The 13,637-nt window shown below is 32.9% G+C and overlaps 1 protein-coding gene across 1 annotated transcript; it reads left to right on the top strand.

Moving 5' to 3' along the window:
* The first annotated feature begins 133 nt into the window (after window positions 1-133).
* On the top strand, window positions 134-8,775 carry LOC131669843 (FERM, ARHGEF and pleckstrin domain-containing protein 1-like). Its single transcript, XM_058945013.1, has 10 exons — window positions 134-3,362; window positions 4,377-4,699; window positions 4,947-5,322; window positions 5,395-5,504; window positions 5,573-5,713; window positions 5,791-5,945; window positions 6,688-6,812; window positions 6,889-7,046; window positions 7,125-7,384; window positions 7,506-8,775. The coding sequence occupies exons 2-10, from the start codon at window positions 4,475-4,477 to the stop codon at window positions 7,606-7,608; spliced, it is 1,653 nt and encodes a 550-aa protein (XP_058800996.1). The 5' UTR covers window positions 134-3,362; window positions 4,377-4,474; the 3' UTR covers window positions 7,609-8,775.
* Window positions 8,776-13,637: the final 4,862 nt, after the last annotated feature.

Genomic DNA, 13,637 nt, shown 5'->3' with positions numbered 1-13,637 from the left:
TGAACTCGCCGGCATGGCACGTGCCTTACCGGGTGAACCAGGTGCGTAACGTAATGGTTCACGCGACGCCCCGCAACCTGACCAATCGCTTCTTACCGTTCAACACACCCATCTACCCGTGATGATGAGGCGATGATTGGGCCGCAACAATAGCGACGTTAACATCATCTCTCTATCTGTCGGCAAATTTTTTTTCATTGCTGTTACAAGTGGCTTCTTTATTTTTATTTTTTTTCAATTGTTCTTATATTCGAGTCACGTTAATTTATTTCATTTAAGTCCATATAGTACTTGAATGAATGGTCATATAATAGAACAAAATATATTTACGTATACTACTCTAATTGAAAGACTCTAATTGAAAGAAAAATTTACGCACACGTTCATTAATTATAAATATTACGTTATAATTATAGAAAAAAACCATTTTGCACTTGAAGCATCACAATTCGGTTCATATACTTGATAAAAATCACGATTCACCATTAGAAAGTATGAGTAGATCACATCAATCATTTCACTATCATAGCTGCCGATTATCTCATTACCTCCTTTCTTTATCTATTACATTTTCACTCACAACTAACAGCGATTGACAGATTTCTAGTCATAAAATAGTCTGTTAAGTTTAAAAATTTTACATAAATATTAACTATTTGCTGTTAAAAGAGTTAAAGTCAATCTCTGATTCTGTTACTGTTAAGACATCAAATATTGAAAAATTATCATTTTTTTTCATTAATGTTATAGAACATTCATAGCTGTGAATTGTAGAATTTTCTTGTTTTCTAATCCTCTAGTTGGTTAGTTTATAAAATCTCATTGTCGTAGTTTTCACTCTACATAACTATTGTTTCATTTGGATCCATTTTCATCAATAGATCGATTCATTTTGATTCATAATCAGCATCGACATTATCTTCATCATCATCTTCATCGTCATTAAATCATTTGTAAAAATTTCAAACGCCATCTTTTACTTTGTTTGATATGTAATATAAAATAATTACCAAGGTGGATCTTTTTGAAAGCTGCTTTTTCAAAGAAATCTTTTCTGTAAAAATTTCATGTATTCGTTTACTGCAAATTCATTTTTTAGCACATTAGCGAGTGGAAATTTGAAAATAGCTGCCACGCGAGACTGCTCTATCCACACTATATTGACAAATTCTCACTTGCCATGCGTTCCTAATTTTCCTGCATATCTGCAAATTTCGAATTCAAGTATATATACAAGTATTCTCAATATAAATAACACACTTGTGAACCATTACGTAGCGTCCCTTTTTTGAATATATTCATTTGGTTGAAAAGTACTAACTCCTGACTTGAATTGTGACAGTTTTGCGTAACGTTGGTAGAATTTTTTCACCTATTACCGCAATTTTTGAAACAGGAGAAACTTTTGCTTACTCAGGGGTTTATGCTTTTCGACGACGACTGTCAAAACTATATATACGTATTAATCACCGATCACTGCCACTTATCACGAATTACCCCTTTTCGTCTTGGAATAAGCCTGCTCGACCAACCGGACTATTGGCGATACCAATTTGTGTATCTATTTTTTTATCAATTTGTTTATACTATGATGTGTGACCTAACCAAGTAAAATACCAATTATCTGATGAAAGTTGCATTACCGATCGTCCACACCTTTTTCATTCTTCTAAACGATATGTTGCATGTATTTACGTGGCGTATGATTGTGCTTGAGACGTCATTGAGAATAAAAGCATATTAATATTTTTAATCAACAATTACTTAATCAGTTATTTATTGGGTAGATCTCAGCAATAAGAAAACGTCACAAGCATTACAAACACTGAAATACCTCATACGCACATCAGAATTTCGTTATTTCTTCGTAATCTAATAACTTTTTTTACGATTGCTTTTTAACCTGGAGACTATCGATAATGTAAAATGAAATAAATGTAATTTAGATTTTTTACAGCAAAGTCGATAATGTTTACACTTAGACATGACCTCCCATTATTTACGAAAATTCTCTCGTCCTTGTGAAAATTGATGTGAGTGACTATGTAATTCACTGCATGTTGGGCATGGTTTATTGAATTGTATGAACAAATACTTTTTTGATAAATAATGTGTAGTCGAAGGCTTATTTCGTATACCAATTTCTTTTGGTATACGATAAATCTTCTCATGTGAATCTATTTGAATTTTAGCTGATTTCCGTTAAGATTTGATTGACCCACCAAACTTCAGTTGTATAAAAGTTGATAATTGTATATCTTTTTAAGCTCATTTGTATAACGAGTGACCTTTCATACCTCGCGTCTTCCGACCGGTAAAAGACCTCGGAAAAACTCGTTGTTGATCATTTCAGAATATTGTTACTGTATCGAGTTTTTTTCATGTGTGACATTTTTTCAAAGTTAATCGTTTATATAAATACAGAGTCACTCACTGTGAAAATTATTATTAATAAATTTATTGCTAACGAGAACATTTAACGATTGGTTGACTAAATTTGAAAAATTTATTGTAAATAATTTTTAATCGACTTTTTATCGCCACAAAGAAAACTTTTATCAATTTTTGAGACCTTTTAAAAAAATATTGTTAGAATTTGATGATCTATAAAGGAAAAAATAATTGTAGATATCTACAATTTGATTGAAAAATGTATGCATCGGAAAATTTTACGTTGAAGTCCTAATCAGAAAAATGGCCGAAACTGCACAAGAGTGGTTTGTTTCTGGAAAAAAAAATCGATACTACGGAAAAAAGACAGAAGGCGGCGATAAGGTATATACATATAGATTATGAATATACAGTATATGTAAAAGTATATTCGTTGCCATGAGTCTCTTCGTTTGTATTCGTGTAATTTTTGAAGGGTCGATAAGTAAATTTAAGGAAAAGAAAAAAAATAATTGTTATAACTCTTATAATTATAACCGTTACCCGACCAAATACGGGGGTATATCGAGGAAAAAACGATGGATTATGAAGTGAGTAATGCCAATTCCAGTCGTAGGAAGTCTATTGTACATTGATTATTGATACATTTACTTATTTACTTAATATAAATATAACATGATAATAAATTATATACAAAGTCACTTTCACAGGCGTATGATGAATGAAACATATTCTTTAAACTTATTTTGTTTTTGCCTTTAGACCTTATATTTGTTCATCCTTATGAAATTATTATAAGATTAATTTCGTAGATTTTTTTATTTTTATTAACAATGTCTAATAATTGTTAAACTTGAACATCTAAACTTCCACTTATTTTCTTATTATTACGGTTTTGATTTTCCATTATTATTACGTATCTTTTTATCGCACTCCTGGGATTGTTGGTCGGCTGGATGACAATACCACGTGTGAGTAAATCCCAGAGAAAAACAACCTTTTATTAGCTGTGAACTTTTGTGTCTTAATAGCTGTTATACCTCTTTCATTTATCTAGATTTTAATTAAGCCTGTATCATGTAGTACATAATTGTGTAGTCGATATTGTTAAACTCTTATTTGCTGTTCTGCATATTATATAATTTATTATATAAAATTGTTATGTTTTTTGGGCTAATTTTTATTACTAATAATCTGATGCACGAAATTAGATAGCTCATTTATCAATGAGGCGTATAATGATTTATTTTCCATTCGTTAAAATTTAATTCTAATAATAGCTTTATTTTACAAACAATTTGTATTCGCATTGGTAGCCAATAATATTCTTTTTTAATAATTGATTATTACTACCGCATGCAAATTCTTCGAACTGAACACTGTATATTCAGTTAAGTCTTGCTCGTTAAAAGCGCGTGATGATTGCCGAGGTGTAATATCAGGTCCTACTTCGGTATATGCTCCGACCAATCACGATGTTAAACGTATACGTAGCCAATAACTGCTTTACCCCTTAAAATATAGGTCACTGATATCACGCTCCAATAGACCCGTTAATTCTGCAGAGCTAGCAAATATATTTTTCGCGCGATGCGCTTTATCACCGTCATACTATAGAAGAAAACAAAAGCAACAACACTTCCGAAATTGTTATCACATATTCTTTTCCATTACAGAATACGGCATGTAGTTTTTTTATAGTTTTTAATCGATATATATAAGCATTAGTTAATTCTTATATAAGTTACGTTATGTTTTCAATTTATAGTTGGAATATTTCATCGAATTACAATATATATTTTAGAAGCTTTTTTGCTACTTTTAATGTTTGTTAATTTTTGTTGATGGCGTGGAATTAAACGAATTTTAGTCAAACTTCTACGAAAAGCGATCCAATGAAGAAAAAAAAAAGAAAAAGATTCGATTGATTCCATTATCTATTCAAAGTAGTTTGTCATGATTTTATAACGTCCTAAATTTTACAGAAGACGAAGAGCAGGAACCTGAAAATCAAGAGATACCACCACCGGAAGAACCGGAACAAATTTCCCAGGAAGACAAAACGGCTGATAACAATAACACGATGTGGCAACGATTGATCAATGGTTTCATTCAACAAGCATCGACGACGGAACCAAGTCCAGAGACGAGTCCTGAAAAGCCAGTGAGAAACGGTGACGTAGGCGGCGGAGAAGAAACCGAAGTTCGAAAGACTAAGAGGTGGCCTACTGACAAAGCTTACTTTATTGCCAAAGAGCTGCTAATGACCGAGAGGACTTATAAGAAGGATCTCGACGTCATCAATATCGTAAGTATTTTCGTTTAATTGATTTAATAGACTTATCACTGGTTTCTGATAAATGGGTCAGCGCTCTCGTGAAAACTAAAACCTTTTTTTTTAAATAAGTACTATTGGTTGGTGAATAACGTATTGAGTATTTTTCTTTTGAAAACTGATTTTTTATCATTGAGCGATAGTTTAGAAAAAAGTTACATAAACTAAACGTATCTTACACTGAAAATCAATTGATTAATGTTTAATTGTCAATTCTCAGTGGTTCCGTGAAGAGCTGTCAAAAGAACAAGACACTGAAGGTGACTTTATTGTGAGCCTTCTAGAATTATTAGCCGATGCGCATGGGCCATGTCTACAAGAAATGGAATGTCGACTTGCTCGTTGGGAAAGCAATGCTCGTCACAATATCGGTGACTTCCTTTACAATACTTTGCTCAACGTCTTGCCACTTTACGATCAATACCTAGAAAACCTATTACCTTGCCTGGAAAAACTCGAGTATGCCATGAGAACGTCCAAACATTTTGATCAACTGTGCAGAGATTTTGAAGCTCAGAAACATTGTTATCTACCGCTTACCAGCTTTTTGTTGAAACCACTGCAACGATTGCTGCATTATAATGACATTATTGATAGTAAGTTTTAATTACACTTTTAAATTCTCTTATATCGTGAATTATGAATAATATGACTGAATTTATCAATAGATTTATTGGACCATTATCCCAAAGACCACACGGACTTCGAAGATTGTCTAGCAGCACGGGACCGATTAGGCGAAACGCTGCTCGAAGGTGTAGCGGTTCTCAATCAAGCAGTAAGCAACAAGCAAACTTCCCTCAATACTTTCAGTCGATTCACTAACACTGTTATTTCCGTCGATAGGAGAACTTGGTTCAACTGTGTGAACTGCAACGAGATATCAGCGGCTTTGATAATTTAGTACAGGAAGGTAGAAAGTTCATTAGACAAGGCTGTTTGCAAAAGTATAGTCATAAAGGCTTTCAACAGCGAATGTTTTTCTTGGTACGTTATGGATTGTAATTATAATGATGTGATTCTTGATGCTTTATACATTTTAATGTTATATTTTTCTTTTGCAGTTCTCCGACATTTTGCTCTACACATTCCGATCACAGCAGCCCATACAATGTTTCAGAGTTCATGGTCAATTACCTTTAAAAAGTATGAAGATTCAGGAGAACGACAATAAGACTGGTAGTGATTATGCCTTCGTCATCCATGGTCTTGGAAATCAGTGAGTACTTTTTTCTTTACAAAACATAATCAATTCATTATCTTAAAAAATTATGTGTCGCCGATATCCAGAGTTGTAATTGGTTGGTGCTAAGAAAGATCGCAAAAATTTGAATTTTCGTACACTTGAAAATATTCGTCTTATATATCTAGGAGTGTGAAATTCGTATTGCAGCAATAAATTCAATTTATGAATAATTCATATGGATAATAATCTACCAAAATAGAAACATGCCGTTCATAAATCGTTTTAAGAAAATACGAAATTATTAATAAAGCTGGAATAATTTGATTACCATCTGTGACATTAATAGTGTTATCTTGAAATATAATTGAAAGAGAAAAAAATTGAATAGAACAAAATAGAAAAAATTATATTTTAATTTTTTTACATTTGTAAAGTGACAGCTTTACGAGAAATGGAAAATAATGATCAGAATATCAAATTTAAAGAATGTTCACTGGTGTTTTCAACGTGGAAACCAGAGAACATTCAATGTTGAAAGGTATTACTAATAGTAATAGGTATAATACTAGTCAAAGTCCAAAAAACCACGGTTATTGACTAAAGTTATAATTGTATGATAACAGAATATTGCCATATCACCAACAGATAATAGATAAAAAAATTATTTATATGATTATATAGAGAAAAAAAAATAACAATAGTGCACGCGAGGCGCGCCAAATAACAGTAGTAAAAGTTAAAGAAGCATTGTTAGTTATCGTGTTTTTTTATGTAGATCATTGACAGTCGCTGCAAGTAGTGAGGAGGAAAAAGATAGATGGATTGAAGACTTGAAATACGCTATTACACAAACCGACTCGCAGGATGGAAAGACGCCGTACCTGAATTTAAAAACTTGTAGTGAGTTTTGACGGATTATTTTTAAACGGAATCCATTTGGATCTTGTTTGCACACGTTATTAATAATTGGTTACAGTCTTAGGGTCAGTTGACGAAGTGGGAGACGGTTCGAGCGAAGTCGATCGTTCCAGTTACGGAGGAGCCAAAGCTTCGCAAAGAAGTAACACAACCGTCCACGTGTGTTGGCACAGGAATACGAGTATAAGTTATAGCGACCAATTGAGAGCCTTCCAGGTAAATAAACAAGTCAATTACACATACTATTTCTGTCTGATAATATTTTTTCAATCATCAATCTTCTTTATCAATCAGAATCAACTAAGTGGTTTTCTGCTACGCAAGTTCAAAAATAGTAATGGATGGCAAAAGCTTTGGGTTGTTTTCACCAATTTTTGCCTGTTCTTTTATAAGTCGCACCAGGATGATTTTCCTCTTGCAAGTCTACCTTTATTGGGCTATACGGTATCACAGCCGTCGGAAAAAGATGGCATTAATAAAGACTTTGTGTTCAAACTGCAATTCAAGAGTCATGTTTACTACTTCAGAGCTGAGAGCGATTATACATTTGGAAGGTGACTCAACTAAAAGTTTATATTCAAGTTGTTTGTTCAAAAAAGCCACTCGAAATAACAACTATTCAATAACTAGTATCTAAAGAAAAAGATGAATTACGATGTCAAAATTGTTTTCCAGGTGGATGGAAGTCATTAAAAGTGCTACGCAACAAAGTGACGGATCGAGCAGATATATTCTCAAAGGTGACTATGACGCAACATACGTGCGGGAAGAAAATTGAAGTCAAATGCAACGTCTTACCTGAATCTCTCTCTACAGAAACAATGTACGCAGAAAGATTACAAATAAGAAATTTTGTTGAGTGTTAATTTTTTCAAATGTAAAAGTGAATTTGTACGTTAGGGCACGAGTTATGTTTTAAAGGAAGAACTTTGGATCTTCAAAGTTAATGAGTTATAATTGTTAGATGTCCAAATTCTAAAAAATCGTTTTTTCAGTTTAGTGTTTTAATAATATTATTATTGGTAATGTAAAGATTATATAAATTAACTTCTGAAATGACATAGTTTGAAAGATAAAAACTTCAGTAGTTTGAAAGAAATAAACAATATTCTCGTCGATAGAATGTATTTTTTTGTTCGCAACTACTGGGTAAAATGCGAGACACTAGGATGGAACGCTTTTAAAAGGCAACATGCATTATTCATTTCTGAGCGCGCTATTATAACACACACAAGACAAAGCAATGTAAATCAATACTTGGAGTGCGAGATTTCCCGGCAGTACATAACGGAGACCAGGAAAGACATGTACATAAATGCGAGAATTTTTTTCTCCGCGCATAAGTTATGATTTTGCAGTTTCTTCTCTCAAATAGGGGCCGCCCAAATCAACAAAAAGTCGTAAATGAAATGTGTAGTCTAAAATGTGCTCTTTAGTCAAATGTAAACCTTATGCAAAAAATACTTAGTCGAAAACTAGGTACTTTGTCGGGTGCTGATTCCCTTTTAGTAACTTTTTGCATAGGGTACTTTTAACAATGCAGTTTTTTCAAGATACTTTTATGACGGATTTATATATCAATTTACAATTCTGAAGCAATAATCAAGACTGCAAACGATTAATGTCTAAGTATCTATGTAAACAATTAATCATTATGCAAATAGATTTAAGGTATATAGTGAGTAAGAATACAAGTTATTTAAATCAAGTTTAATTAAAAAATATTCTACAAAACGATTTTGTACAAATCACTGCATGATCAAAAAAATAAAACGACTAGAAGAGTAGAAATATAATAAATCAAAATTGTCAATTGTTGAATGTATATCGAAACTAGTTGTCACTATTTTTCAAATTCTTAAACTATTTTCGTCCAAGATTTTGTGAAGAAAAATTTGTAGTCCATGAATGAATTTTTAAAGTTATACATTACAAATAAAAGTTTACCTCATTTACAATCGGAACGTCAAGTTATTTTACACCTTATAATGCCTAACCCATAATTCCAATATCTTTGTAACAATATCTATTGATGGTTCTTAAAATTTTATGATACTAAGGATAATCAATTCGTTATATATATTAATTTTCTATGTTAATATACAAATTACAAACCCAGTTTGAGACCGAAAAGCAAATCATATTTACATGCTTTTTTTTGCTGAGTTTGATATTTAAACTTTGCCCTCAAATTATCTCCTATCAACATTTCTCGACTTGGTTACACTTTCACTGTGATTATAGTCATGAATTAATGATTATTTTCATGCAATAAGTCTTGTCATCGTTTGGAACATGAATTATGTAACAATATATAAAATGATTAGTTTAATTTTTAGAAAACTTATCGAGTGCATACTTAACACATTTTTTTAACCATCTTTGAAAAAAATTTTTTCAGATTGAGCGTAATAAAAAAATAAATTACACCATCTCCACCTTCATACTTCACATTTGCAATTCTTTATTACTTAAGTTCATTTAAAACTAATACAATTAAAAACAAATCTATGTTATTGACGTAAGACACTGATCGCGTTAACAGGGGATACCCCATGCGTAATACTTTCCACATACGACCGTGACCGCGAGAGAGCCTTAATCATACACGTGACCGTTTCCTGGGTTTCCCCAATCATTCTCCTGCGGTGTAATGTGCCATTCAGCGCAATACACCGATAGAAAGACGCATTTAGGTCAGACAACTTATGTATTCGATGAATCTTTTATGAAACGTACGCCGGAAGATTTGCGAGAATCAATTCGAGAGACGATATGCTGACAACGACTATGCAGAGAAATCAGAGCAAACTTTCTTTATCGAGAAATCGATTTTTTCGCGTTGCCTTCGGATAATAAAATACTTTGATATTTTAAAAAGCTATGGAAAGAAATGTCTGTCAATATAAATTTACAATGACTTGAACTACGTACGTTGCAAAAGCGTCAATCTAACGATGATAATAGACCGTCAGAAAAACCAAATTATTATCTGGTGTAAATTCCAGTGCTAAACGCTAACGGAACAATTATTCGAATTATTTATAGGCGCTTTTTTCCATGATCCATTCCGCCCACGATATTATGCACGTATCCGTATCGAAACTAGTTGTTTTTCATTTCGAATTTGACGCGGTCGCAAAAGCCTTAATCACGAATGCCTACAACTGGAATGAAAAAGCAAATTTAGTTGTGTCCGAAAAAAATGTAATTTTCGTAAAGCCATCTCGCTAGTAGCACTCGTGTAGGAAGCATTGTGAACGTAAGAACGTTCAAGAATGTCGTTAGCGGGTCAGCATGTAAGAGGCCATTGTTTATCAATTTCCACAATCAATCATCTCGCCTGCCGGCGTGGCGACGAAAAAAACCAGCGCTCAGATCTCACGTTCAAGTAATAGCTCGCTGTTAACATCGCGGCATATCGTAGCCCCATAAATATCCCGGCCGTAGCGTAGATGACTCCGATCTCAAAGTTATGACGCAGCTGCAATTGCAAAAGAAAAAGTCCGTCGCGACCTTGGATATTGGATTTTTTTCAAAATTCTCCTTGTTTTTCCGGGTTCTTGATAGTCTTCCAGAAGATTTTGAGCGTCCTTCGTTTCAAACTAATAATAGCTTGCAGGTACCTTAAAGATTGATTCGATTTGAAATCGGTTAGAGTGAGCAATACTGACAGATGTGATTAACTTAACAAGTCGTGTTTTTTTTCTTTCGTTACGACATGCACTGTAAATCCACATAGCCAATCAAAATTAATTTATGCTTATCATTGCAGGAAAGAAAATACTGAGACCGGTTTCAACGACGCGTCCGATGATTGAAAGTTGAAGAATTCTTAAATATCAGGTTAATGAAAATGTTTCAGCCGAAAAGATATTTTTTTTATGCTGTCTATTACTTGTCGAATGAAGCTGTATTATTTTATGTTTATTAAATGTTATTTTCATGATAAGATTCGTTATTGCAATGTTTCTTAAAATTGAAACAAATCAACGCGAAGCCATTGACTAAGTGACGATAATCAATTAATCTCTGAACATCACCGTAACGTCGAGAGTAATAACCGGTTAATACATACTTTGATGTACAAAACAAAACGATCGAAACCATATAATTTGTGCTTTCGCAAATTCACTTCGCAGACAACTATAATATTCCTGAAAAGAATTGATTAAGTAGTCTCAACATTAACATATAAATTCCATTCAACTACAGCAAGTTTTAAAAATAGATTTTTCCCAAATGCGATTCCATGGAATACTGGTTTCAACATTGTACTATTTACCTGCACGGTAAAGATTAATTTTACGTCAAAACTTGAAGCTTCAATTATACTTTGTCCTCTCCACTCTTTCTCTCTCTCACACACACATGTACACATACCTCATAAGCGTTGGGGGAATTTGGTAGCAATGGGAACTCCCAGTTTACGTTGTTTCGCGGTATCAATGAACCTTGTAATACATTACTGATTTTTGCGAAATCAGAACTGGCACTGCGCTTGAGAAAAATTTTTTCTTCTCGCTTGTTTATCGAGTGATAATTTTTTCTGTCTCCAAATAACAATAATAATCGATATTAAACTCTTCTTTCATTAAATTTTACGCAATTGTCAGATATACGACATCATATTTTGGTTTCCCAGAATGCTTTCACCGCTATTTTTGTTATCATAACTTCCAAAATATACTTAAGATTTCTATGAAATTACAACTATATACATTTAGTGATAGTAAAAATTATATTTCCTAATTGATTGTTTATTAATAAGAAAAGCATTTATATTTACAAGAAATCAATCTTAATGAAACTTTTTATTCAAATGGACTTTGATATCGAGTAGGCTTATTTCATCAAAATTATTCTTGAAATTACATGCAAATAGTCTCGTTGTTTCAGGAGTACTCGTTCCTCTGAGTTTACCTTAAATTCATTAGAATAATTACTATTTGTATGTTTGAACGTAACACTGATTTGAACTTTTTGATAAAGAATAATTTTACGACAATTAGTCTTTCCGGTAACATGTTGGTATTTCTGTGAGCTTCTGCATAGTTTACAAAGATACACAATGTTTCAAGACTAATTTGCAACTTAAATAAAGAACAACGCTCACGTTTTCACGTAGCTTTGTTTAGACAACGCCTTGAAAGTTCACTGAATTTGAAATGGTAATCGAGTTTGAATCACCTGGCTCTCGTGACACTTTTGCTAAAAATTATTTTTCGACCGACTAATTAATACTCGTGTCGGTGATAAACTGATCGCGATATTGTATAAGAAAAGTATTGTGAGTGTCGAAATTCAGACAACCATTCTCGTTCTTGCGCGAGTCTACCGGCGGAAATCCTAAAAATTTAGAACTATAATATTTGATGTGTTTTTGACTGTTTTGGACAATCAAAAGAAAAGAAACAAATTCGCTGTTTTCAAGTATAAATTGATGTTTTCTGATTTGAGATAAAGTACTAACTAAACATTTTGACTTTAATCACAATAAATATTACGTGCAATTGACTGGTTTGTGAATAATTATATTAAATTACACTTGCCTACTAGTTTTACCTGTTAATGGCAACAAATACAATTAATCTTCAGTACTAACATCAGCTATCACCTTTAACAATATTTTCATTTGTGGAAATTCCTCTCGTTTACGAATATTATGTTCTCAAGCACTTGACGCCTTTCCCAGCGAAAAATCGCGCCACATATCCACAGTTAGCGTACATTTATAGATTGTAATTCACACCAGCGTACTTATTGTAGTTGTGTAATCGTAATCAAGTTTAGCTATGAAATGTCTGTCCGCTAGACTATAACTGATTAATTATCTCTCAAAGACGCGACTTTGCTAAGTAAGCTTCAGCTCGAGATTGTTAACATGAAATCAGAATTTATATAATAAAACTGCGGTGAACAAAATTATCGCGCGCACGAAGAAATTCTGTTTACGAGAAGCTTATTTTCAAGTAATAAAAAAGAAAACGCTTTTTATCTCGACGAACCTGAAGGATAGAACCGGTCCATTATCCCGTTTTGCAAAGGGCAGATCTTTCTCCCTCGGCAAATACTGGTTCTGCAAACATACGAAGGCGAACCCGTCGGTAGATCTGTTTTTCATCGACGTTACGATGAATTTGGGAGGGAATCTAACGCAAAATGGATTATTCCATTTTGTCCAGATTACATTAGCGCCGGCTGGGTAATAATAAATTAACTTTGCTATGCCTGCTTATGATTTGTTGTTATTTTGATTAGAGCAGCAGTATACATTTTGTCTTGTATGCGTCGAGCAATCATTTACGTCAGTGGTAATTAGATAACGAAAATCGTTTCATCGCTCTTCTTTTTACTTTAAAAGTTCACAGTTTGACTATTAGCTCAGCTATTTACCGATGAATTGCTTGGGATTTTTTTGTTGGTTTCATCATGCGCGTCTCGTGTTAAACTTTTAGACGATTTTAAATGACTACTGTAGCGAGGCTTTGTTAGCTGGAAATCATGCTGTATTAATGTCTAATTAGGTATTATTATTTCAATATGCAAACGGCGAATTAAAGTCTGACATTGATCCCGTGGTTGAAATGTCAGTCAAGGAAACTAATTGGGACATAATGTATAATAAACAAATGTTAAGCGTAATGATACGTTCGTTCTGATATCTTGCGGTTACTGATTATGCATTCAATGTTGAACTTTGCATAATTGTTGATGTGTTTTGTCCAAACCTATTAGAATAGTTTGTTTCATTATTAGAAGTAACAGAGTCTTTTTAAAAAATTACTTAATTACTTAGCAGCTATC

The sequence above is a fragment of the Phymastichus coffea genome, unplaced genomic scaffold, assembly GCF_024137745.1.
Source record: "Phymastichus coffea isolate CEN01 unplaced genomic scaffold, Cenicafe_Pcof_1.1 PCOF00097, whole genome shotgun sequence".
Taxonomy (NCBI): Eukaryota; Metazoa; Arthropoda; class Insecta; order Hymenoptera; family Eulophidae; genus Phymastichus; species Phymastichus coffea.
This window is presented reverse-complemented; position numbering and strand designations above follow the sequence as displayed.

Coding starts and splice junctions, on each gene's coding strand:
- LOC131669843 (XM_058945013.1), top strand. CDS start 4,475: ATGTGGCAACGATTGATCAATGGTTTCATTCAACAAGCATCGACGACG. Junction 4,700..4,946: donor ATCTCGACGTCATCAATATC/GTAAGTATTTTC, acceptor GTCAATTCTCAG/TGGTTCCGTGAAGAGCTGTC. Junction 7,385..7,505: donor AGCGATTATACATTTGGAAG/GTGACTCAACTA, acceptor ATTGTTTTCCAG/GTGGATGGAAGTCATTAAAA.